General features: G+C 45.7%; 1 protein-coding gene across 1 annotated transcript; it reads right to left on the bottom strand.

Annotated features, from left to right (window-relative positions):
* Positions 1-1,430: 1,430 nt before the first annotated feature.
* On the bottom strand, positions 1,431-2,728 carry LOC143856660 (uncharacterized). Its single transcript, XM_077366924.1, has 2 exons — positions 2,326-2,728; positions 1,431-2,246 (listed from the first exon to the last, which is right to left on the bottom strand). The coding sequence occupies exons 1-2, from the start codon at positions 2,710-2,712 to the stop codon at positions 1,794-1,796; spliced, it is 840 nt and encodes a 279-aa protein (XP_077223039.1). The 5' UTR covers positions 2,713-2,728; the 3' UTR covers positions 1,431-1,793.
* Positions 2,729-27,141: the final 24,413 nt, after the last annotated feature.

Genomic DNA, 27,141 nt, shown 5'->3' on the forward strand with positions numbered 1-27,141 from the left:
GTAAGGTGATACAGAGAGCTGCCCGATTTTCCCTCAGTGGCGACAATCTATACAAAAGGTCATATACTCTCCCATATCTGAAGTGTCTGAGGCCGAGCGACGCCGCGTATGCACTACAAGAGACTCATGAAGGAATTTGCGGAGAACATCTGGGGGGCAAAGCCCTGGCGATAAAGGTGCTGCTCAGAGGACTGTATTGGCCTACTATCAGGCAGAATGCCCTGGATCTGGTTAAAAGGTGTGAGAAGTGTCAGAAGTTCTCTCCTACCATCCACCAGCCTGCCGTAGCAATGGCTCCAATTATTAGTCCGCTTCCCTTTGCAGTATGGGGGATGGACATCCTCGGCCCTTTCCCACCGGCCTCTGGAAAGCGCATGTTCGTGGTAGTGGCGATCGACTATTTCACTAAGTGGGTGGAGGCAGAACCTCTGGCCCAGATCACTGAGCAGAATGTGCAGAACTTCTTCTGGAAGGCAGTAGTCTGTAGATTTGGGATTCCCCGTATCTTAATCACAGACAACGGCAAACAGTTCGACTGCCGGAACTTTCGAAAGTTTTGCTCGGACCTAAAAATTGAACAGAGATTCACTTCGGTTGCACACCCCCAGACCAATGGGCAAACGGAAGTAACTAATAGAATCCTGCTCCAGGGGATAAAGAAGAGGCTGGACGAAAAAGCTGGCCGTTGGGCAGATGAGCTCTATCACGTTCTGTGGGCTTACCGCACTACTCCTCGCACGACGACTGGTGAATCACCATTCAACCTTTCCTTTGGTACTGAGGCTGTGATACCAGTCGATATAGGCGCTCCGTCTCCCCGAATCACCAGCTTCAACGAGCAGCTTAACGGCGACGGGCTCCGTGCCGATCTCGACTTACTAGAAGAAATCCGGGAAGAATCTCGAATCCGGGTCGCCGCTTATAAGCAGAGAGTATCAAGTTATCACAACTCCAAGATTCGCCCCAGAGAATTCAGGACAGGAGATTTATTCCTGAGAAAGGCAGCCGTCTCCCAACCCACGAAAGTCGGGAAACTCTCCCCGACTTGGGAAGGGCCATATCGAGTGAAAGAAGTTATCCGGCCAGGAAGCTATAAACTGGAGACACTGGAAGAGCACTTATTACCTCACGCCTGGAACTCCAAAAATCTCAGGAGATATTATCAATAGACAAAATGTACAACGTAAAAAGGTGACTTTGTAAATTTGTCAATTTGTTGTTATAAATAAATAATCTTTTTTTTTGCAGACTTTGTTTCACTCTTACTCTCTGGAAACCCAGTTCACAAAACTTGGGTACTCACTGGAAACCCAGTTCTTAAACTTGGGTACTCACTGGAAACCCAGTTCACAAAACTTGGGTACTCACTGGAAACCCAGTTCTTAAACTTGGGTACTCACTGGAAACCCAGTTCACAAAACTTGGGTACTCACTGGAAACCCAGTTCACAAAACTTGGGTACTCACTGGAAACCCAGTTCTTAAACTTGGGTACTCACTGGAAACCCAGTTCACAAAACTTGGGTACTTACTGGAAACCCAGTTCACAAAACTTGGGTACTTAGTCACAATTCGACTACCAACAGCCTCATTCACAGGTTATCAAAATTAAAAAGACAAAGTCAAGCAAATCACTCAGTTGAGAAGTATCAGAGACAGACAAATGTGATTTCATTGATCAGAATATGTGGGGCCTCGAGGGCCATTACAAAATTCACTTTAAAAATGCTGGTAAGAGCTGTAGGGTCTCAAGGACCATTACAAAAAGAGGTCAAAACAAACAAAAAAAAAATTCTAAGCATCTGGAAGAGAGGTGATGTCAGCAGGAGTATCTGGCTCCTCATCAGTAATCTTCGGCCTGGCAGGGAGAGTCATGTTCTGCATCAATAAGTTTGGATTGCAGGCCTGGAGCTCCTGGAGGCAGTCGTAGTATCCAAGACTATAAGCCTCACTCGACAGGCTGAAAAGTTCAGCCTCCTTCGCCTCTGTGGCCTCCTTCACTGCCTTCTCCTGCCTCTCAGTGGCTCTTCCTCTTTGAGCCTCCATGGCTTCAGCAGCCTTGGCCAGTTTCCTCTTCTCTGCGGCCAGATCCTCTTTCAACAACCTCCTCTCCTCCTCTATTCGCCCGATGCTCGTTTGAAGCTCCTGCACCTCAGCGGCCAACTTTCCGTTCACCTCTTCAGATGCAGTAATGGCTTGGGAGAACTTCTTACTCTTCTCCTTGAGGTCATTATAGTAGAGCAAGATCTGAAGAAAGAAACAGGCATCAGTATGGTGAAAGGAAGAAATGGGCAGAAAGTTAGCAAATGGATCACCACTTCCTTACCTGGTAAGCTGAGGATAACACAGCCTCCTCTCCTGTAGCTGGCGGCTCGTAAAGGATCTGTTGCTTGTCCTTCCGCAGCAAACACTTGCTCATGAGCTCTGCTGCTACTCGGCTCTCGCCTAGGGCAGTGTCATCCTTCAGAACGGCCCAAAGGGGCCTATTAGCTTCACCGTAGTCTTGGGCCTCTGGGATGGGGGTGGAGTGCCCTGTGACGGGGCCGGACTCCCCAGTACAGTCGCCTTTCTCTTCTGGCGCTCCTGTTGTGCCTGTGCAGCACCCTCCTGTGCCCGTGGCTGGGCTCCCTGTCTTATCTTCTCGACAGTCGATTGTTTCTTCATTTCTGCCAGACAAGCAAGCAGTCAGAAGCAAGCATATAAAAGTAAACATATCTTAAAAGACAAGTCTAGCTACATACGTTCTGGAGTCGCGGCACTCACGCCCAGTCCAACTAGCACCTCCTCTCTTGAGAACTCTGCACAGCGGATAAGGCCTGATTGCTCAATCTCCTTCCGCATCAAGGCGAAAGTATCTTTGTCCTCACTCTCGAGGAGCGGCTTTCGACTTAATTTGGAAGTATCCGGAGTGTCCCACACTAGAGGGACAGGCCAGGGCTCACTGGCCTCCTTATCCTCGGCGTAGAAGAACCTATTCTTCCATGAATGTATTGACGAGGGGATACCGGTGATGATTTTGAGTTCAGGGCGCTGGCTGATGTAGATCCAGCCCCCTTCCTTATGCCTCTTCAGATGTGCACAAGCACGGAATAGCGACAAGCTCACGCTCCTCTCTAACCGGCCGTGGACAAGATACAAGAACCCAGTCAGTAGTCTCCATGAGTTCGGAGCTACTTGAGCTGGGGCCAGTCCGTAGTATCGAAGCACCGCTGCGAAGAATGGGTGCAGAGGAAATCGGAGTCCCGCCCTCATCGACTCCTCATAAATACAGAGATCTCGACTCTCGTTACAGGCTCTGTCTCCCTCTATAGCTGCCTTCAGTTCAAATCTTGGAGGCACACAGTACTTATTCCTAATGTCGCCTAGCATGGACCCGGTGAGGTAGTTCTCTTCGACTAGAGCTCGCAGGTTGTATTTTGGGTTGGCATCCATCCGCGCTCTAGCGACTACCTCCACCGCCTGACCAGGAGGGAATGTTGTAGACGCCTCAGCAACGTCGCTTTCAACACTCCCTTCTGCTCGGGAGAGACTAACAGTGGGGAGTGGAGTGGCGTTTAAGTCTAAAAACACCTCCTCCTTGTCCCCTTCGTCGTCACTATCTACAAGATCTACTCTAGCGGACGTCCTAGCCATTACAGGCTCTTGCGGCGGCCTAAATTCTGAACTACTGCTAGTGGAGGACTCCGTACCGGACTCGGAACTCGAATTACTATCAGACATGTAGTAAAGAGAAGGGCTGAGAGGAATACCGGTGAGTGGAGCTCGTCAAGTCCTTGCGCAACTCGAACTGCGAACTGCGAACTGGGAACTGCGAACTGCGAACTGAGAACTGAGAAGTCGAAGCTCCCAGAGCAAGAAAAAGAAGAAAAGATGAAAAGTAAAAAGTAAAGAATGAGGGGGTAAAACCTCTTTTTATAGCTTTTCAGAGGCGGTGGGGCATTAAATACGATGCACGCATCTCGAGGAGACTCAAATGGCGCCACGTGTCCCATATTTATGACGGACACATTCTCCCACTCAAAAATACGATCAAGCACGCGCGTGTTCCTACGTGCATGAAAATTCACATCTCCGCTCCACCTCATGCTCCTTGCTCCGTACTCCGTGCTCCGTACTCCGTGCTCCACGCTCCGCACTCCGTACTGGAGTTTTAAATCCGAACTGGATATAACGCGTTTCAACAAAACAACAAAAACCAGTCTGGTCCGAACCGGACTGGCCGCAAGACGACAAAAATCAGTCCGGGAAAATCCGAACTGGATATAACGCGTTTCAACAAAACGACAAAAACCAGTCCGGTACGAACCGGACTGGCCGCAAGACGACAAAAATCAGTCCGGGAAAATCCGAACTGGATATAACGCGTTTCAATAAAACGACAAAAACCAGTCCGGTCCGAACCGGACTGGCCGCAAGACAACAAAAATCAGTCCGGGAAAATCCGAACTGGATATAACGCGTTTCAACAAAACGACAAAAACCAGTCCGGTCCGAACCGGACTGGCCGCAAGACGACAAAAATCAGTCCGGGAAAATCCGAACTGGATATAACGCGTTTCAACAAAACGACAAAAACCAGTCCGGTCCGAACCGGACTGGCCGCAAGACGACAAAAATCAGTCCGGGAAAATCCGAACTGGATATAACGCGTTTCAACAAAACGACAAAAACCAGTCCGGTCCGAACCGGACTGGCCGCAATACGACAAAAATCAGTCCGGACTCCGGACTCAACTTCCAGCCGGACTCCGGACTCAACTCCCAGCCGGACTCCGGACTCAACTTCCAGCCGGACTCCGGACTCAACTTCCCGCCGGACTCCGAACTCAACTCCCAGCCGGACTCCGGACTCAACTTCCAGCCGGACTCCGGACTCAACTTCCCGCCGGACTCCGAACTCAACTTCCAGCCGGACTCCGGACTCAACTCCCAGCCGGACTCCGGACTCAACTTCCAGCCGGTCTCCGGACTCAACTCCCAGCCGGACTCCGGACTCCACTTCCAGCCGGACTCCGGACTGGACCTCCGGACTCCACTTCCAGCCGGACTCCGGACTCAACTTCCAGCCGGACTCCGGACTCCGGACTCCACTTCCAGCCGAACTCCGGACTGGACCTCCGGACTCCACTTCCAGCCGGACTCCGGACTGAATCTCCGGACTCCACTTCCAGCTGGACCCCGGACTGGACCTCCAGACTGAACCCTCCGATTCACTTCCACACAACACCTGTCCACCCAGATAAGCGATCAACCACACTTTCCCAAGTCACTCAATGACTTGGAAAACTGGGGGGCAACTGATGGGGTGTAAAAACTCCAGCCACTCACAGGCTGCCACCTGTCCCAGAGCAGGTGAACTCCAGCCACTCACAGGCTGCCACCTGTCCCGGAGTAGGTGAACTCCAGCCACTCACAGCCTGCCACCTGTCCTGGGGCAGGTGAACTCCAGCCACTCACAGCCTGCCACCTGTCTTGGGGTAGGTGAACTCCAGCCTCTTACAGGCCGTCATCTGTCCTGGACACCTGTCCAGGACACCTCACCAGGTTTTCCCTATAAAAAGGGATTCAAAGCTCAAACCAATGGGTAATGCGAAAATCATTCTCTCCCTAAACTCTCAGACATCTCCCCTTCACTCCTGCTCATACTGACTTGAGTGTCGAAGGGCCTGTCCGGAGTAAAACCCGGTCTGGTCTTCTGACCTCGCTTGCCTTGTGCAGGACTCAGCCCTCATAGCAGGACTCTCTCTCGACCACCTCACTCCTCGTTCACTCCGGTCCTTCAGGACTCAGCTCCTCTAGCCATCCAGCTCAGCTCTTACATCACTGCTGTACCTGTTACCGATTTTAGGTCTAACACTTATCGTCTGTTTTGTTACTAGAGCACGAAAATTTTTATAGCAGCCAAAAGCTTCTTTCAAGCCAAATAAAAAACAAATTTTTTATTTATTTCTATTCGAAGTTAAAGATCCCGTAAATATGTGCAACTCCTAATAAGGGCATATCTCAAGAACACAAAATAGTTGTAGATCTTCCCAAACTATGCTCTCAGTCTACTTCAACCCGTATAATGCCCTTCTTCAATTTGCACCCAAGGTTTGACCGAGCCTTGTCTACCAAACCTTCCAGCGGTGCCATTTAGCTTTGTCAAAGGTTACCGCTACTGAGCTCTGATTCTATGCAGCACTAGGGGCCTCTCTACCTTTGGTGCTCGAGGATAAAGATGAAAGTATGTGATACTGCATTTTAGACACCTCCCATTTTGTATTTGGATTTGGAATTGAGTTTTGAATACAAAATGAATAGATCCAGCAGCTCATGTAGAGGGAGACATAGAAGGAAGGGGTTACTTCCTAGTGGAGGGGAGAGGTTGAGGAGCAAAGAGGGTGAAGGAAACTGCCATATCTGTGGATTTCCAATTTCTTATTTCCACAGCAAATTTAGAAATCTGATTTGATTTTTTTCAGTGTCAGCTGCTGAATTAGAAATCCATGAATTTGATCGGATCCAAATTACAATACAAAAAGGGCTGCAAATGTGAGAAATCCAAATCAAAATCTTCTCGGCATCTAAACGGGCCCTTAGTGAATTCAATTTCCTACTACCTTATCCGGAGGTGATAGGCTGAACTTGGACTATCAAACCCTTCATTCCTAGCCATGTTATGGAATGACTCGATTTTGCCACTGAAGCACTAACCTCGTAAAGATCTAGTCGAAGCATTTCGAGAGCCCTAGCCTATTCCAATTCCATATCCCAGAGATATTGGTTGGAATTCGAGTAGTAGATTTATGGTCCAAATCCGAAACAACGATCAACGGCAGTTGAAGTGGGTAGAGGCCAGCCATAGAGGCGTAATCAAGCAATATATGGATGTAGAATTCACGTTGATCAGGCATGATTTAAAAATAACCATGGATGACCATGAAATAGTTCAATGAAGCAATGAATATATGTTACAATGAACGCACAAGCATTTTGGAAGTATGAACCATAAATAAAAGATAAGATTAACAGAAACTGAATTTCAGAAATTTTGGAATGAAAAAAAAATGCTAAATAATTTGAAATTAAGTACTTTAGTCTAAACCATATCAAAGGATTGAAAAAAAAAATTGAACACTTCAAAGGAAGACAAGGAAGACAGAAGGAAACGAAAACTCCTAGAATCAATGTTCCCTCTTGTTGTGTAGGGCTGCAAACATGCTAAATAATTTGAAAGTGAGATATTCTACTTCAGAGGCGCAAAGAGTATACATCCTCTAGTACAGACTACAAAGCAAAAACTAACAACAATCGCAATGACATCCAGGCAGAAACCACAAAGTTTGTAATACCAATTTTCATCAGAGTTGACACTACATTCTTGGGTAGAAAATGATGGCTAGTGTTAGGCCTAAAATTGGTAACAGATAATGCAGTGACGAAAGAGCTGATCTGGCAGGTCCAAGGGACCGAGCTGAAGAAACTGAGTCCTCAACAAGAGCGCACGAAGTCAGAAGACTAACCCGGAGTCGTTGCTCCGGACGGGCCCATTCGACACTCAAGTCAGTATGAGCAAAAGTGCAGGGCCAAAACTTAAGTGGTAGTTTTGGAAGTTATTTACCTTTTGCTTTGAGCCTTGAGAGGCCTTTTATAGAGGGAGACCTGGGGTGGTTGGATTACCTACCCCAGGACAAGTGTCGGCCCTTTTGTGGGTTTATAATTACCGGATTACCCCTGGGCAGATGCCGGATTTGTGGTGGGCCCTTCTGGAGCCACGTGTCGACAGCTAATTAGTTGTTGTTTTTCATACCCCATCAGTTGCCCCCCAGTTCTCCAAGTCATTGTAGTGATTTGGGGAAGTGCGAGGAGTTATGTTCCTGAACGGTAGAACGAGCCGGTGTTCGGGATGGCTCGATGAAATGAAGTAAGAGATCCGTCTGGGACTGACCCGGATAAATGGGGTGAAATCTGTCCAGCCAAGCCGTCTGTCCGGCCTGGGACGGCCAGAAGTTGAAGTGTAAAATATGTCCGGCCTGGAACGGCCAGAAGGTGAAGTGTAAAATCTGTCCGGCCAAGCCGTCTGTCCTGCTTTTCCCGGGTAGATTTTTGTCTTTTTGAGGACGCGTCATATTCTGTCCAGGGCAGATGTTTGTCGTTTTGCGGTCGCGTCATATTATGTCCGGCTTGGGCCGGGCAGATTTTTGTCGTTTAGCGGACGCGTCATATTCTGTCCGGCTTGATTTTTTAGACGGGCACAGTCACTTAGAAGATATCCCGTATTCAAGCACTTCATAGATAACCCTCATTCACTTGGAAGATTTTTCCGCATCCACATTGTACGTGCATAGTCTATACATGAGCGCATTTACTCGCGCCCTCACCTCGAAGTGTGTACCCTTCATTAATGAGGGACACGTGGCATCGCCTAGTTCACAAATGCGAACCACCTCAGGTCTTAAGGCTATAAATAAAGGTTTTCACCTTTCATTTTCACTTTTCACTTTCTACTACTCTTTTTTTTTTCTTTTGCTCTGCTTGTTCGGCTCGTTAATCGTGGGGTTGTGGTCGTCTGCGGGTTAGGAGCCTCCCTCTTCAGACCGGTAATCTTCTTGAGCGCGTCTTTTACTCGTTTCTTTTCCTGCGTCCTTCATGTCCCGTAGTGAATCTAGTTCTGAGTCTAGTTCCAGGTCATCCTCAGGGGAGTTCGTATCCTCTAGCAGTTCGGGGTCTAGTTCGTCGGAAAGGACCCAAGCAAATCCGCCCAGGGTTCTCGGCCCGTATATGGCAAGTCCTAGTGTTAGTGTAGAGGTCATAGATAGTGGGGACGAGGTGATTTTGGATTTAAATACCACTCTGGCCCCAACGGATAGCTACTTCCGAGCAGAGGCGAGTGGGGGTAGTGATGTTGCGGAGGCGTCCACCACTTTCGTTCTAGGCCGGGCTGTTGAGGTTATAGCTGCAGCTCGGATGGACGCCAATCCCCAGTATAACATTCAGGCTCTGTATGAGGAGAATATCCTTGACGAGTCCAGGCTAGGGGAAGTTAGGGATAGATATTGCATTCCTAAGCGATTCAAACTGAGGGCGGCAATAGAGGGGGATAGGGCCAACAATGAGAGTGCCGACGTCTGTATTTACGATGAGTCCTTAAGAGCCGGGCTTAGGTTCCCTCTGCATCCCTTCTTTGCCGAGGTCCTCCGATATTACGGCCTAGCGCCGGCCCAAGTCGCACCGAACTCATGGAGGACGCTGGTCGGGTTCATATATCTAGTCCAAGGTCGTCTCGAAAGGAACCTGTCCATACCTCTGTTCTGCATGTGTGCACATCTGAAGAGGCACAAGGACAGGGGTTGCATCTATATCAGCCAGTGTCCCGATGAGAAGATGATCACAGGCATCCCAACTTCTATTCATAAGTGGAAAAGCAGGTTCTTCTACGTTGAGGACAGCGAGCTCTCCTAGCCATGGCCGGTTCCATTAAAATGGGATATGCCGGACACGCTTGCGTTGAGTCGCAAGGCGAGCTTGGAAGGCGAGGATAGGCTCACGTTTGCTCGAGTCAATGATGAGCTGCAATGAACGGGCATGATTCATTGTGAGGAATTCTCTAGGGAAGAGATTCTGGTCGGGCTCGGCATTAGTACTGCAACCTTGGCACGTATGTGGCTAGTCTTGCTTTTGAGCTCCTCTTTTCTTTCCTTCATTCCTGACAGGTTTTTGTTTGTCCTGTTGAATTTCAGAAATGCAAAAGCAGTCCCAGCTAGAGAAGGTGAGGCAAGGGGCCTTCGGCAGGGGCCAGGGCCAGCAGGGCCAGAAAAGGAAAGCTCCCGAGGTCTCAAGTCCCGCACCAACTCAGGTTACACCGCCCCCCAGGGGCAAGCCCACGGTAAAGCTGGTCGGCGCATACGGCCGGGGAGCGGGGTCCTCTAAGCCAGGGGACACAGCTATCAGAGTTCGATCCACCCCCGCGAGGCCCGGAGATAATATTTTCTGGCCCAACTGGGACATTCAAAAGAGCGACGCCGGCTTGGGTGACAGCCGGGTGGCCATGGAGATCGTCACCAAAGGCCTACTGAACCATGATAAGCTCCAGGTTCTAAACGATCCTCCAGATGCGGCCGATGAGGCCATCTTCTCTTCACTTTACCAGGTACTTTTTTTTTAATAATCTGTTGCTCATTTATTTTCGCTGACCCGCAGATCGGATTGTATTATCATGACTTCCGCGAGAAGAGCTGGAAGTTTTCTGCTGCAATCACTCAGTCTGAGGAGGAGAACGGCAAGCTGGAGCAGGAGGTTGCCGAGCTCAATAGGTCCATTACGGATAGGGATCAGGAGATAAACAGGCTCAAGACCAAGATGGCCGCCCAGAAGCAGAAGGCCTCCAAAGCCCTCAATGAGCAGAGGGAGAAAGCCCGGGAGAGGCATACAGTGGCCGTGGCAGAGGCCGTGCAGAAGAAGGAGGACGAACTCATTAGTTTGTCCACTGAATCTTACAAGTTGGGATTCATGGATTGCCTTCAGCAGGTCAAGGGATCCAACCCGAATGTCGTTCTGACGGGCCTTGTCCTTCCTGATCCGCTGGTGGCCAGGGACGAAGAGGAACAGGATGCCCTCGCAGCAGCTGAAGCCGCGGTGGTAGATCCCCTGCGGGAAGGTGGTCATGGGGTGTCTTGAGCTCCCCATTTTTTCCTTTTTGGCACCGTTTCTTGATTCTCTTTGTAATGGCCCTTGGAGGCCCTGCTTTTTTTTAATGGCCCTTAGAGGCCCAACTTTTCGTGAATAGAAGTTACATTCTTCTAGTCTACTGTTTCCTCTTGTGTGCCTCTTACTAGTATTGATTAACTCAACACTGGGCAAATAACGCTTGTAAAACAGTTTGTTTCCGAACAGAACGGTGCTTCCGGCAGGTATTCAAGTTTTTACTGAGCTGGATTCTCGCAAAGGTTATTTTTCTACCCGGGCCGGTTCCTGACCACAAGTGTGCTTCCGGCCTTTGTGGAGATGAACCGGGGTAACGAGTACCCAAGTTTTGTTGAACTGGGTTTCTGAGCAGGTTTGGTTTTCTGCCCAGGCCCGTTCCTGATCAGAAGTGCGCTTTCAGTCTCTGTGGAGACGAACCGGGGTGAATCGGGCAGCGAGTACCCAAGTTTTGGTGAACTGGATTTCTAAGCAGGTTTGGTTTTCTGCTCGAGCCCGTTCCTGACTAGAAATGTGCTTCCGGTCTTTGTGGAGAAGAACCGGGGTGAACCAAGCAGCGAGTACCCAAGTTTTGGTGAACTGGCTTTCTGAGCAGGTTTGGTTTTCTGCCCGGCCCGTTCTTGACCAGAAGTGCCCTTCAGGTGTTTGTGGAGACGAACAGGGGTGAACCAAGCAGCGAGTACCCAAGTTTTGGTGAACTGGGTTTCTGAGCAGGTTTGGTTTTCTGCCCGGGCCCGTTCTTGATCAGAAGTGCGCTTTCAGTCTCTGTGGAGACGAACCAGGGTGAATCGGGCAGCGAGTACCCAAGTTTTGGTGAACTGGGTTTCTGAGCAGGTTTGGTTTTCTGCCCGGGCCCGTTCCTGACCAGAAGTGCGCTTCCGGTCTTTGTGAAGACGAACTGGGGTGAACCAAGCAGCGAGTACCCAAGTTTTGGTGAACTGGGTTTTTGAGCAGGTTTGGTTTTCTGCCCGGGCCCTTTCCTGACCAGAAGTGTGCTTCCGGTCTTTGTGGAGACGAACCGGGGTGAACCAAGCAGCGAGTAACCAAGTTTTGGTGAACTGGGTTTCTGAGCAGGTTTGGTTTTCTGCCCGGGTCCATTCCTGACCAGAAGTGTGCTTCCGGTCTTTGTGGAGACAAACCGGGGTGAACCAAGCAGTGAGTACCCAAGTTTTGGTGAACTAGGTTTCTGAGACGGAGTGCTCGGAGATTTACAAAGAAACAGTATCCTTTTTATCATTCACATTCAAGCGTACTTACAACGGCATTCGCTTTTGCGCCAAGTAGGCAGCTATTGATAGTATTTTCGGACGTTCTTCAAATTCCAGGCGTGGGGTAGTAGGTGCTCCGCAAGTGTTTCCAGCTTGTAACTCCCTGGGCGAATTACCTCTTTCACCCGGTACGGCCCCTCCCAGGTCGGGGAGAGTTTGCCTACCTTCTTCGGTTGGGAGATAGCAGCCTTCCTCAGAACTAGGTCCCCTGCTCGGAACTCTCTTGGGTGTATCTTCAGGTCGTGATAGTTGGACACTTTTTGTTTGTAGGCCGCGACCCTGATTCGGGATTCTTCCCGGGCTTCTTCCAGCAAGTCAAGGTTTGCGCGGAGTCCATCTCCATTGAGCTGCTCATTGAAGTTGGTGACTCTGGGAGACGGGACGCCAACATCGACGGGTATTACGGCCTCAGTTCCAAAGGACAAGTTGAATGGCGACTCCCCCGTCGCGGTGCGCGGGGTGGTACGATACACCCATAGGACGTGATAAAGTTCGTCTGCCTATCGGCCTGCCTTTTCGTCCAGCCTCTTTTTGATCCCATGGAGTAGGATTCTATTCGTTACTTCAGTCTGCCCATTCGTCTGAGGGTGCGCCACAGAAGTGATTCTTTGTTCGATCTTCAATTCAAAGTAGAATTTTTTAAAGTTCCGGCAGTTGAACTGTCTGTCGTTGTCCGTTATCAAGACGCGGGGTATCCTGAATCTGCAAACGACTGACTTCCAGAAGAAGGTCTGCACGTTTTGCTCCGTGATCTGGGCTAGAGGTTCAGCCTCCACCCACTTAGTAAAATAGTCAATGGCCAAGTCTTCTGGAGGCTGGTGGAAAAGGGCCCAAGATGTCCATCCTCATACTGCGAAAGGGAGTGAGCTGGTGATCGGGGCCATGGATACAGCCGATTGATGGATGGTGGGAGAGAACTTTTGGCATCTCTCGCACCTTTTGACCAGGTCCAGAGCGTCTTGCCTCAAGGTTGGCCAGTACAGGCCTCTCAGCAGTACTTTGATGGCCAGGGCCTTGCCCCCCAGGTGTTCTCCGTAAATTCCTTCATGCGTCTCTTGCAGAGTGTATGCGGCGTTGCTTGGCCAGAGGCATTTTAGGTACGGAAGGGTGTACGACCTTTTGTACAGGCTCTCACCATCTAGGGAAAACCGAGCTGCTCTCTGTATCACTTTGTGGGCTTTCTTCTTTGCTTCGGGAAGCTACCCGCTACGCAGGTACTCAATGATTTCGTCCATCCAGCACGGCTCGTGCTCGACCTGCATTACTTCTACAGCCTCATTTTCGATACTGGATTTTTTCAGAAATTCCATACATATACTCCCAAGACTGATGTAACTGGATGCTACCAGCTTAGACAGCACATCCACTTTTGCATTTTTCGTTCTGGGGATTCTGATGACCTCGATGTTTTTCAACTTGCCGGCCAACCGGCGGACCTTGGAGAGATATTTAATCATGCGCTCGTCGAGAGCCTCATAGACTCCTTGGATCTGGTTTGTGACCAGCTGGGAGTTGCAATACGCCTTCAGCCTTTGGGTGCTGGTCTGGACTGCTAGGTTCATTCCGGCGATGAGAGCCTCATATTCTGCCTCATTGTTGGATGCACAGAATCTGAACCTTAGCACGTAATCCAGAACAAAGTTATTGGGCCTGGTGAGAATCAAAACGGCTCCCAACCATGTTTGAAGATCCGTCCACATATACTTCCCAGATCGGTTCGTTGGACGATGGATTCTATTCTGCCGGTATAGGGATGTTTTCTGTTCTTACTGGTTCAGTCTCAGCTTCTGTTCGTTCCCCAGTTGTTGTTACCTTCTCTACAACCGGGGTTTGGACAATTTCGGATTCGATACTTTGCTGGTGGATGGTGCACTCGGCCACGAAGTCTGCCAGTACTTGGGCTTTTGTCGCTGGCCTAGGCAGGTACTGGATATCAAATTCGCTCAGCTCCACGGCCCATTTCACAAGTCACCCTGAGGTGTCTGGTCTGTGGAGAACCTGTCTGAGCGGTTGATCGGTCAGGACCTTTATTGTGTGGGCTTGAAAATACAGCCTCAGTTTTCTAGCCGCCATGATCAGAGCGCATGCCAATTTCTCAACCCGCTGGTACTTGATCTCGGCATCGTGTAGGACCTTGCTGACATAGTAGATCGGTTTTTGCTGGTTGTGCTCTTCTCGGATTAGCACAGCTGCCAGTGCCATGAGGCTTACGGATAGGTACAAAAGCAGCTCCTCCCCCAGCCCTGGCTTTGTCAACAGCGGTGGAGAGGACAAGTACTGCTTCAGCTCCTCGAATGCGACTTGACACTCCTGTGTCCAGGGTGCTGTTTTGATTCCTTTGACAGCGTTGAAGAAAGGCAGGCATCTCTCTACAGATTTTGAGATGAAGCGCCTCAGTGCGGCCACCTTCCCGGCCAGCCATTGTACTTCTCTAATGGTCTTTGGTGGAGTGAGCTCCACCACGGCCTTGATCTTTTCTGGATTGGCTTCTATCCCTCTTCGGCTTACCATAAATCCCAAGAATTTTTCCGAGCTGACACCGAATGTGCACTTGGTGGGGTTGAGCTTCATGTTATGCTCCCTTAGGACTTGGAATGTCTCTTTTAGGTCGGAGACATGATCTTGTGCGCTCTGGATTTTGACCAACATGTCATCTATGTAGACCTCCATGTTGCGGCCAATTTACTTTTCGAAGAGCTTGTTTACTAGCCTCTGATATGTTGCCCCGGCATTCTTTAGGCCGAAAGGCATGACGCAGTAACAATACGTCCCCTGATCTGTTATGAAGGAAGTCTTTGGTATATCTGATTCATACATTCTGATCTGGTTGTACCCGGAGAAGGCGACCATGAAGCTCAGCAGTTCGTGACCTGCGATGGCATCTATCAGCTGGTCGATTTTTGGGAGCGGGTAGCTGTCCTTGAGACATGGTTTGTTCAGATCGGTGAAATCAACGCAGGTCCTCCACTTCCCATTGACTTTCTTTACCAGGACCACATTCGCCAGCCAGTCCGCATATTGGATTTCTCGAATGAAGTCAGCCCTCAAGAGCCTCTCCACTTCTTCCTTGATCGCCTGCCGCCTTTCCAGGGCAAAATGTCTCCTTTTTTGTTTCACCGGCCTGCAGGTGGGATCGACACCGAGTCTCTGAGTGCTGACCTCCGGATCTATGCAGGGCATGTCTGTGGGAGCCCATGCGAAGACGTCTGCATTGTCTTGAAGAAACTGGGTGAGGTTCTGCCGGGTGCTACTGTCCAAAGAGGAGCCGATTTGGATGACCTTCTCGCCGTCGTCTTCGAACAGAGGAATGGGGATGAGTTCTTCAACGGATTCATTCACTTGGGCTTCATCTCTTAGATCAAGTAGCTCAATCGGCAGCGATTCCGATGCATTTTTGCCTCTGAGTGCCATGGCATAGCACTCTCTGGATTGAGGCTGATTTCCTCTGACTTCTCCCACACCATTTGGAGTTATGAACTTCATTTTTTGATGATAGGCGGAGGCAACAGCACGGATGAGATTCTGGCTGGGTCGTCCTAAGATAGCGTTGTAGACCGATGTGGCCCTCACTACCAAGAAGTTGACTATCGCGAAGGCTTGACAGGGCGGCTCCCCGACAAGGACTGAGAGTTCAATCTGTCCTTCCACTTTAACGATCTCTCCTGAGAAACCGAACAGATCGGAGTTCGCCGGCCTTAAGCGGTCATCTCCTATCATCATTTGCTTAAAAGCATGATAGTACAGAATGTCGGCCGAACTCCCGTTATCGACAAGGATTTTCTTTAATTCTCAGTTTGCAACGAGCATGGTTAGGACAAGGGCGCCGTCGTGAGGTAGTATCAAGTTGTCGAGATCCGCATTTGAGAAGGAGATCTCATTCTCGGTCTTCATCTTTTTGCTGCAAGTGTGCACGGCATTGACTCGGCGTGAGTAGGCCTTTCGAGCAGCAGATGATGTACCCCCGGCGGCCGGTCCGCCCATAATTGTGTTGATGACCCCATTAGGCTGGGATCGGCGCATCTCCGGTTGTGGGCTTGATGGTGGGGGAGATTGATTCCGCGCAGGGGGCGGCTGTGACCGTCAAGGGCTCTGGCCCTGAAGGCTCTTCTCCTTGCGCTCTCTCCTGTGGCCGTCATCTTTGACATATTTTTTCAAGTATCCCCGATTGATCAGCAGCTTGATTTCTTCCTTGAGCTGCCAGCACTCATCTGTGTCGTGCCCGTGGTCCCTGTGGACCGACAATACTTCGACTTGTGTCTCTTGTTTCCTTTGGAGATCATCCTGGTCAGCCATCTTACGAATTCTTCTGCTTTGATCGCGGCCAGTATGTGTCTTCTGGAGGTGTTGAGAGGGGTATAGTTCTCTTCCCTCCTCTGGGGGGGCCTTTCTCTTCTGGAGGCCTTATCATCCCTACACTGCTTGGTATGGTTCTTTTCTTCGGAGGTCCTCCTCCGGTTTGAATCTAAGGCTGCCAGAGTCTCCTCCACGGCTATGTACTCCTCGACTCCAGCCATCAGATCCGCCAGTGAGTGCGAGTTTTGGCGAGCTACTGATAGGTGGATATCATTGGATTTGGCGCCCGCGAGGAGTGCATTCATGGCAGCTAAAGAATCCAAATTTGGCACTTGGAGGGCCTCCTTGTTGAAACGGCTGACGAATTTTTTCAGAGGTTCATTATCTTCCTGCTGCAAGGCCATTAGGGATGTTGTTGTTTTCCTTGGCCTCTGGCTTCTCATGAAATGGCGGACCAGATCGTCCCCAAAGTCCTCAAAGTTACCAGTCCTGGGCTGCACCGGTCAGTGTGGTCGGGAACGCTCTGCAGATGAACCCATCAGAGGCGCCGTGCAGGAGCATCATAGTCCTGAACGTCTTCATGTGGTCTACAGGGTCGGTGGTTCCGTCATATTACGAAACTGTCGACATTTTGAACCCTCTGGGCGCTGGCGCGTTCATAACATTGTCGGTGAATGACGGTCTGCTTGAGAACGTCTTTGCAGCAGGCCGGCCTTGATCCTTTGCCAGCTCTTCTATATGGTGGTCTATCTCTTCTATCCTCTGTAGCATTGGATCAGCCCTCTGGTCTGCTCGGCCCACTGATCTGTTTCTCTACACAGAGGGACTCGCTGCGGAGCCGGAGTGACTCTCTGAGCTTTTTCGACGATGACTGGGCCTCTCTCGTGGTGCACGGTCCTCCTGGGCTCGGTGCCTTTGCACTGAGCGAGAATGTGACCTGCGACGATAGTGAGGTTCCGTATGGGCATGCCTGGTCTTGGAATGATGAACTCTCGGTGGGTCCGGTCTCTACTAGGATGTGTCGGCTCCCTCCTGTGGGCACTCGACCTTTCTTGTACAGGTCGCGGAGCCTCTGGGGGATGCTAGGGAGGCGCTTGGATTAGATTTTGGGATTAGATGACTCGACCTTTCTAAGGTCACCGCCAAAGATGTATCAAAAATGGGATTATATGACTTGATAGGATCATTAATAACATTTGAAATGGTTCTAAAAGGAAGAGAAACACTAAACAAACATAAAGAAGATACTAAAAAGAAAGGAATAGCTTTCAAAGCAAGAGTTGAGAGTGAAGAGAGTGAAGAAGATATTCAAGATGATGACCTGCTCTCTTCACCAAGAGATTTAACAAATTTCTAAAGTACAAGAAAGGAGGAAACACAAGCCAAGGAAGAAGTAGACCTACAAGCAAAGAGGAGATGAGATGCTACAATTGCAAGAAGGTTTGGCACATACGGCCAAATTGCCCACTCAACAAAAATGATGACAAGAACAAGAAGAAGAAAAGAGATGACAAGAAGGCTTTGTGTGCGGCTTGGGATGAAGGGAGTGCCTCATCCAGAAATGTGTCAAGTGGAAAAGAAGGAGATGAACTTTGCTTCATGAGACTAGCCGAGGTGACAAATGAGATCTCCATTTCCAAGGTAAATGATCTTGATGATATTGTTCATGAATTTCTAATGATGAATTGATACTTGCATGTGAGAAACTTCATGAAAATTTGTATTTGCAAACTACTAAGAACAAAACCATGAAAAAATCTTTGCAAGATATAACTAGAGATTTTGGTTTTTTGAAAAAATGAACTTGATTTGCAAACCAATACTAGTGAAAAATTGATTTTGGAAAACAAAGCCTTGAATGAAGAAATTGATAAGCTAATCTTTGAAGACGAGAGTTTGAAAGAGAAAAATGAAAAACTTGATTTGAAATGCAAGGAAATGAATTTATCTTTTTAAAAAATTTCATGTGGAAAGAACAAGTTGGATGAAATCCTTGAAAACAAGCTTATTTCTTTAGAAAAAGTTGGTCTTGGATACCAACCCTTTTCTAAAGGAGAAGCTTCCTTAAAGAATAAATTCATGAAGTAGTCCTCTCACATGCATGCTAGTTCTAGCTCTTTTGCACCTACTTGTCACTATTGTGGTAGAGTAGGGCATTTAAGATTTGCATGCAATGTTAAGAAATTAAATGCATCGAAGTTTCTTTGGGTTAGAAAAGATGAACTTGATAATGTTGCTAACCATGAAGGACCCAAGAAAAGGTGGGTACCTAAAGCTTCAACTTGAGTTTGATTTCTTGTAGTTATGCTTGAAAGGCAAGCCCTCAAAGGATAAATAATTTTTGGATAGTGATTGCTCAAGGCATATGACGGGAGATGTAACCAAGTTCGCATTCGTCACCATGAGCCACCAAGGAAATTCCACCTTTGGGGATGACACAAGAAGCAAAATCATCAGTGAATGTACCATTAAAATTAGAGATATTAAAGTTGAGCATGTTTTGCTTGTTTGATGGTCTTTCCTTTAACTTAATTAGCATTAGCCAATTATGTGATCTTGGTCATAAAGTACTTTCTGAAAACGATAGATGTAAGATTTTGAATGCTAAGAACAATGAAGTAGAATTCATTACATATAGAGATGGACACATGTACTCATGGGCCTTAGAAGATTTTGAGAGTCAAAACATCCAATGTCTTTCTGCCATAGAAAATAACCCTTAGCTATGGCATAGAAGACTTGGTCATGCTCATATGGATTTAATTTCAAGATTGTCATCTAAGAACTTAATGAGAGAGCTACCTAAGCTCAAGTATGTAAAAGACAAAGTTTGTAGTGCTTGCTTGCATGGAAAACATACTAAAGACTCTTTCAAACATATAAGTGTGATATCTACATCTTGTCCACTACAACTTCTTCACATAGACCTATTTGGTCCCATGAAGACTCGTAGTAGAGGATGAAGTAGATGTGTATGTGATTGTTGATGATTATTCTAGATTTACTTGGGTGTTGTTTTTATCAAGTAAAGATGAAACTTTCAAAAAGTTTGTCAACTTGTGCAAAAGAATTCAAAATGAATAAGGGGTTTTCATAAATGAAATAAGAAGTGATCATGGAACCAAGTTTGAGAACATTGAGTTTGAAACCTTTTGTAATGAAAATGGAATCAAATACAATTTCTCGACTCCAAGAACACCTCAACAAAATGGGGTAGTTGAAAGGAAAAATATATCACTTATTGAAAATGGCTAGAACAATGTTGAATGAGCAAAATGTACCTAGAAATTTGTGGGCAGAAGCCGTTCATACAGCTTGCTATATTCTAAATAGAGTGCTCATTAGACCTCACCTTAACAAAACACCATATAAACTATGGAGTGGAACACCCCCTAAAGTTAGTTACTTCAATGTTTTTGGATGTAAATATTTTATATTGAACATGAAAGATAATTTGCACAAGTTTGACTCCAAATCTGTTGAAGGTATCTTCTTAGGATATTCAACTCATAGCAACGCTTATAGGTTGTATAACAAGAGAACTCAAATTGTTGAAGAGTCCATCCATGTTAAATTTGATGAATCATTTGAACCTCCAAAAGTGATTGATGAAGATGATGATTCCAATCTTCTAGAGCCTCCTAGTCAAGTAGATACTCTTGTTCAACCCTTAAAAAATCTTGATTTAGAAGGTCAACCTATAGAAGAGGTTGAAGCAGAAGGTCCCCCTAAACATAGTAGAATAATGTCTAGTTATCCTTCTACTCAAATCATAGGAAAAACCTCTCACGGAGTCAAGACAAGATCTCATTATAGAAATATTTGTGCCAACACGGCATTTATCTCCCAAATAGAGCCCAAGTCCATAAAGGAAGCCGAAAAGGATGAGTTTTGGATTGTTGCTATGCATGATGAACTCAACCAATTTGAAAGAAACAAAGTGTGGAGGTTAGTTCCTAGGCCTAGTGATCACCCGGTTATTGGAACCAAATGGGTATTTAGAAACAAACTCGATTAGCATGGAGATGTTCAAAGGAATAAAGCTAGATAAGTAGCCCAAGGTTACAACCAAGAGGAAGGCATCGATTATGATGAAACTCTTGCTCCGGTTGCTAGATTGGAAGCCATAAAGATGCTTCTCGCATTCGCATGCCATAAGAACTTCAAGTTATATCACATGGATGTGAAGAGTGCATTCCTTAATGGGTATATTATAAAGAAAGTTTATGTTGAACAACCTTCCGGTTTTGCAGATTTCAAACACCCTAATCATGTCTATAGGTTGGATAAAGTCCTATATGGTCTAAAGCAAGCTCTTAGAGCTTGGTATGAAAAGCTTAGCAGGATCCTATTAGAGAGTGGCTTTCAAATGGGCAAGGTTGACAAAACCTTGTTCATTAAAAGAAAAGGAAAAGATATGCTTATTGTTCAAATATATATGGATGATACCATATTTGGTGCTACTAATGGTAAGATGTGTGAAGACTTTGCTCAATCCATTCAAAAAGAGTTTGAGATGAGCATGATGGAGAACTCACCTACTTCCTAGGACTTCAAATCAAACAATGTAAAATAGAATTTTCATCAATCAAGAGAAGTACACTAGGGAACTCCTAAAGAAATTTGGAATGAATAGCTCTCAAATCAAGCCAACTCCAATGAGCACATCCACCAAATTAGAAAATGATGAAATTGAAAAACCGGTTGATAAAAAAAAGTTTAGAGGAATGATAGGAAGCCTATTGTACTTGACTGCTAGTAGGGCGGATATAATGCTTAGTGCGTGTATTAGTGCTAGATTCCAATCGGATCCAAAACAGTCCCATGTCAGTGCGGTTAAGAGAATCTTCAACTATCTCAAAGGAACTCCTCTACGTTTGTGGTATGAAAGATCTAATGAATTCAACCTAGTATAATATTCAGATGCCGACTTTGCCGGATGTAGAATAGATAGAAAAAGTACAAGTGGTACATGTCAATTCCTAGGTAGGTCTCTTGTGTCTTGGTTTAGCAAGAAATAAAACTATGTAGCCCTATCTACTACCGAAGCCGAATATATTGCAGCCAGAGCTTGTTGTGCACAAATCCTATGGATGAAGAACACTCTCATGGATTACAATCTTAAATTTAATAGTGTTCCAATCCATTGTGATAACACAAGTGCTATCAACTTTACAAAGAATCCAATTCAACATTCAAGAACCAAGCACATAGAGGTAAGGCATCATTTCCTTAGAGCTCATTCTCAAAAGGGGGATATTTCTATTAAGTATATCCACACAAATGATCAATTGGCGGATATATTCACAAAATTCCTAAATGAGGATAGATTTTGTGATATTAGAAGTAGGCTCAACATTTGGAGTTTAGATCAAGTGAAAGAGTTTGAAAATGAAGCTTGACTTGGTCGTAATGTCTCTCTATACATGTATTTATATATCTTTATCACCCTTGTTTTGTTAGTGACTACATAGTTCAAGATGATCAAATCCTATTACTAAAATTCACTCAATTGGTGCCCATAGCCCACTTTGTTCGAAGGGGGAGTCGGTATTGTCACCCTTAATTAAGACACTTAATCTTTTGGCCATGCGCCATCATCTAAACCATGGTTAAGTCAATATGTGAGATTCATGTTTGAATATATTGCTAAAATATATTATCTTTATTGATCATATATCTCTATTGAATGAGCTCAACATTGCAAAAATTTATGCATTAAAAAAAAACACTACTCGGAACTCCAAAAAAGAAATTCAGAATTCCGAGCTCGAAACTCTGAGAAAACTCTCAGAATTCTGAAGTTCAAATAGAAGCAAAAAAGTATAATCTCGGAACTCCGAGAATGAAACAGTAGCAAAATAAAAAATGCTCGGAACTCCGAGAACTTTTCTCGAAATTCCGAGAATTGTTCCAGGCGGGTTTTAAACCCCTGGAGCAAATGTTTCTTTGCTCATTTCACTCATTTCTCTCTTTCCCTCTTCTTCTTTTTCATCCCTCTACAAACCCTAACTCTAAAAACCCTTTTTCTCTTCCAATCCACCGAATTCAAACCCTAATCCACTTCCATCTTTCATCAAAACCCTCTTTTCTCCATTAAAACCCTAGAAATTCGTCCCTTTTGATAAACCCCCAAATTTCTCAACACTTTGACCTTGTTTTATGCTTTCTATCACTGTTTTCTCTTTATTTTTGCACCCTTGTTCATCTCAACCCATTATCCTTCCATCTTCTCCATTTCTCTCACTCTATTTCTCTCCATTGGGCTCCAAATCTCTGTTTTTTCCTACTTTTTTCCATTTTCTTCAAACCCTAGCTTAGAACCATGCCTCGAACCAAAAATCTCAACCTTGGAGGTTCCTCCTGCGAACAAGAGGATGAAGGGCCATCCCGTAAAAAGGCCAAGGCTCCGGCCCCGGAACCGGAGGTTATCCCTTCTTCCTACTTCAATAGCAAACAAGCCAAGAAACTTTGGATGGAAATTGAACATCGTGGCTTTCTCACCGGCCGATACATCGAACCCAAAGTCCTTGAACACTTTGAACTTCAAGCTCGCTTTGATGCCCTAGGGTGGACACAAATTCTTCACATCAACGAGCTTATCTACCCTCGATTGGTACGTCTCTTCTATGCCAATCTCAGTATCACGCCTTCCTACTTCAAGATTGAGTCTCACGTGAAGAAAACGTCAATCAAGCTCAATTACCATCAACTTGGTGAGATCCTTGGCATTAGTTCCGCTGAACATGAACACTATTTCTGGCCTGAGGATGGAATAGTTCCATTGAGGATCTTGATCATGACACGGTTTATGGCAAGATTGCCAGGGATTATGCACCCAACATGTATGTGCAAGCTAACGACCTCATTCCCGTTGCTAAAATGCTTCACAACTTTATGTTCAGCAACTTCACTCCTCGAGGTGGGATGTTCGATGCCCTAAGGTTGTTGGAGGCCTATATCATCTACTGCATTCTTGAGGGCCACCAGATTTGCCTCCCATACGTCATTTTTTGATATATGTTTCAGGCTCCTCGTAGATTCAGATCTTCTATGACATATGGCATGCTCCTTACTCGCTTATTCCACTACTTCAGTATCTCTCTGGATGGTGAGGCGACCACTGCTCCCACCGCTCCATTCGATGATCGCACCTTCCGACGAATGGGATTAGATAAAACAGTTGTTGAAGTGGCCTCTGATGAAGAAGACTCTGAGGGTGAAGAAGTAGAGGATCAGGATGTTCAGGCTCAAGAGGCGGAAGCCCCACGGTCATCTCAGGATATGTCTCAGGCATGCACCCGACAGGACTTGATCGCCATGCAGGAATCCCTTGAGCGATCCATAGCTTCTCAGTTTGAGAAGCTTACTACTCATGTTGATGATGAGCTCACTTTTCGATTCCAGACGCTTACCACTCATGTTGATGACCAGTTCACAGCATTCCACCAGTACCTCTCGGGCGGGTAGTGGAGTCAGTACCCTAGCAGTTCATCTTATCCTCCACCTCCTCCACAGCAGTAGTTGGATCATGCTCCTTGATCATTTTGGACATATCTGTAGTTGCTTAGGCTATCTACTTAACTTCTCTAGGCCATATACTATATTTGGACTAGGAGATGTATGTATGTTTGTACTTGGGTATTACTGGTTGTTATTGAGATGAGGATGTATGGCCAAGCACCTCATTGATTCTATGTATGGCCTTTCCTTATATATATGAAATATGGTGTGTTTATGCCCTTGAGCTTGTGTTCACTGTTCTTTCTTCTTAGCTCAAATGTATTGAGATATGCTTAAAATCTTGGTCCTAGATAATTATATCTCTCATGCATTGCTTTTCATTTGAGTTCTTGGTTCTCATATGTTTTCTATCCTTTTGTTCCACCTTTTTGGTGATGATAAAAGGGGGAGAATATTTCAGGTCCCAAGTCATAACTATATGCATATATTGAGGGGGAGCAAAGCTCAATTTCGTTAAATTTTCTATCCTTGTAATTAATGTTTTTATTGGCAAATAGATCAAATTCTTAGGGGGAGCATTAATTGGTTTATTCATCCCATAAGGGGAGCTCCTACCCTAAGGCAAATTGTGTTTGTCATCATCAAAAAGGGGGAGATCATTAGCCTAAGGGTTCAACAAGTACTCCTAGTAATATGTTTTGATGACTAACAAACCCAATTTTGTCATATAATGATTTTATGTACTAATGACCTTCAATGTTTAAGTGGTGTTGTTTCAAGCTTTAGTACTCTCAAGTTTGCACTTCAAGGATCAATTCATTCAAGCGCAAAGTGAAATCAAAGACATGAAGAAGGCATCAACACAAAAAGGCATATCAAAGCATCATCAAAGCAAAACAAGGTCATTCAAAGGCAAGATCAAACACAAGCCGCAAAAGGACAAAAATCAACTCAAAGGCCAAAGCTATGCTCAAGCATCAATGGAGTTGATAGAAGACAATTCAAAGTTTCTCCAAAGTGCCATCAAGGTTGAAGACCAAGCTCTATTTAGAATGTAATGGTCAATCATTTACTAGCTAGGTTAAAGGCACAAAAGAGAGATTTGAAACTAACCTAAAATGAACCTAATTAGACAAGTGAATGATCATAGTGGTGTCCTCACATGTTTGGACCCATATGACATTCCATTCATCAAGATATAAGTGAATTTCGAAGGCCCAAAAACAATCAGCAACTAAAACTTGTAAATCTGCTGAAATTAGCCTTCTCGGAATTCTGAGATTTTTCTCGGAGTTCTGTGAATGGTTCTGTTCAAAAATAATAAAGGTGCAACGGTCAAATTGAAATTCCGAGCTACAATTCCGAGACGACCGTTGGGGAGTCTAAAAAGGCCATATTTCTTACTCCCTTATATATATATATATATATAACTTATTGGGCCTTAGTAAATACTCTTAATGACTTACCTAACTTTCCTTGAGCATTCATAAGGGTTTATACTCCATTTTAACAAGGAAATCACTCTCCCTTTCTCTCTTGTGCCTTGACCTTAGATAGTTCTTAAGAGACTTTAGGACTTTTACTTGCTTATCTTTTTCTTAAGTGAGAGTGAGTGTTATCTACATGGAATCAGCATACTAAGAGGCAAGTGAGCTACATCTTCATCTCTTCATTGTACTTGGCAACAAAGGGCGCCGTAGTTGAGACCTTTAGAGCTTTGAAGCTCGAATTGTACTTGGCGGAAGGAATGCCGTATTTAAGTTCCTTGGAAGAAGATTCTAGTGGAATCCTCAAGAGATCAACTTGAGAAGAGTGGAGGTCTTGAGTTTAAGACCGAACCACTATAAAAACCTTGTGTCAAGCCTCTTGTCTCTTCCTCTCTTCTCTTGTGGTAAGCATTTCACCTCTTGTCTTTGAATCTTATTCTTAATCTTTTTAATTAAACTAAAACTAGTGCAAGCAAATTCTTTAAAATCCTTAAATTAGTAAGACACCCAATTCACCCCCCCCCCCACCCTCTTGGGTTGCTAAGTCGAATTTCAGATTTCTTATTTGTTCTTGGTTTCAGTGAATAAGAAAGCCTTGGTAAAGGATTGCTATTATAGGAGTGGTAGTAGGGTTCTTTGGAGGCCGGCTTTTAGAAGAAATTTATTTGATAGAGAACTTCATTCAATTGTTCGTCTCCATGAGATATTGGAAGGGTGCCATGTAAAGTTGTCAGGCGTTGATAGAAGGGTTTCGATCTAGGATTCTTTTGGGGTCTTCACTGTCAAATCTTTCTATAATTATCTTGTGCCTTGTCATGTGCCCTCCAAAGTAGCCAGTGTGGACGATCCAAGTGCCTCCCAGAGTATGTGTCTTTGGTTGGTCTGCTCTTCTTGGGCGTATCCAGTCAATTGATTTTCCTCGTGAGCGGGAGATGCTGATAGTAGATCATTGTGCACTTTGCAAAGCGGCACGAGAATCGGCCAATCATATTTTCTTGCAATGTTCTTTAACCATGGAGGCTTGTAGTACGATCCTAAGTAGGTTTGGGATGTGTTGGGTTTTCCCTTCTCTTTCTGACCTTTTCAAAGGTTGGACATTAGTCCGTGGAAGAAGAAAGACAAGATTCTCTAGAATGTTTCTCTCTTTGCAACTTTGTGGGTACTTTGGAAAGAAATAAATGCAAGACTCTACGATGTCGTTTCAAAATCCTCCTCTTTCTTATTTGTGGAAGTCATTGCTTTAACTATTTCATTGGTGATATCTCTCCCCGGCTTTATGTTTATATCAGCTTTTGATCTTTGGAATGGTTGGAGGGAGCTCTGCTTCAGTTTTGAGTGGCGGCCTGAGGTCCTAAGAGTTTTCTAAAGCTCAATTTTGATGGATCTAGTGTGGGCAATCCAGGTCCAACAGGTATTGGAGGGGTTCTTTGGAACGCAGGTGGTAAGGTCATCTGGGCTTTTGCTAGGCCTTTTAAGCCCAATTAGGGCTGTTCATTAATCGGTTATAACCGAATATAACCGACCGAACCAATTCCGGTCGGTTATTTCGGTTTGGTTCTTTGGCTATTCAGTTCGATTTCGGGTTATGATCTATTAACATTTCGGTTTTCGTTTTCGGTTTCGGTTACAATTTCCGTGGAAAAAAACTCGGTGTACTCGAATACCGAATTGTGGTTAATCTCAAAAACATTTCGTTTATCAGTTTCAGTTTTCTCTTTCGGTTTGGAGAATCGAATTATTAAAACCCTAAAATTTTGAATTTAAATGATGTTTACCCCCTTTTTTTACTTGGGATAGCCCCCACTCACTCGAGTAAAACCGTAGTCATTAATCAGGAGCTGTCCAGAGTAAAAAACAGGGGGTGAATATATATATATATATATATATATATATATATATATATATATATATATATAGAGAGAGAGAGAGAGAGAGAGAGAGAGAGAGG

This window comes from Tasmannia lanceolata, unplaced genomic scaffold (genome assembly GCF_043159265.1).
Source record: "Tasmannia lanceolata isolate RefF3 unplaced genomic scaffold, GAP_Taslan_0.1 ptg000023l, whole genome shotgun sequence".
Taxonomy (NCBI): Eukaryota; Viridiplantae; Streptophyta; class Magnoliopsida; order Canellales; family Winteraceae; genus Tasmannia; species Tasmannia lanceolata.

Excerpts from the sequence above, each read along its gene's own strand:
- LOC143856660 (XM_077366924.1), bottom strand. The coding sequence starts at position 2,712 with ATGTTTACTTTTATATGCTTGCTTCTGACTGCTTGCTTGTCTGGCAGA. Across the intron at positions 2,247-2,325 it reads TGTTATCCTCAGCTTACCAG|ATCTTGCTCTACTATAATGA; the intron begins GTAAGGAAGTGG and ends TTCTTTCTTCAG.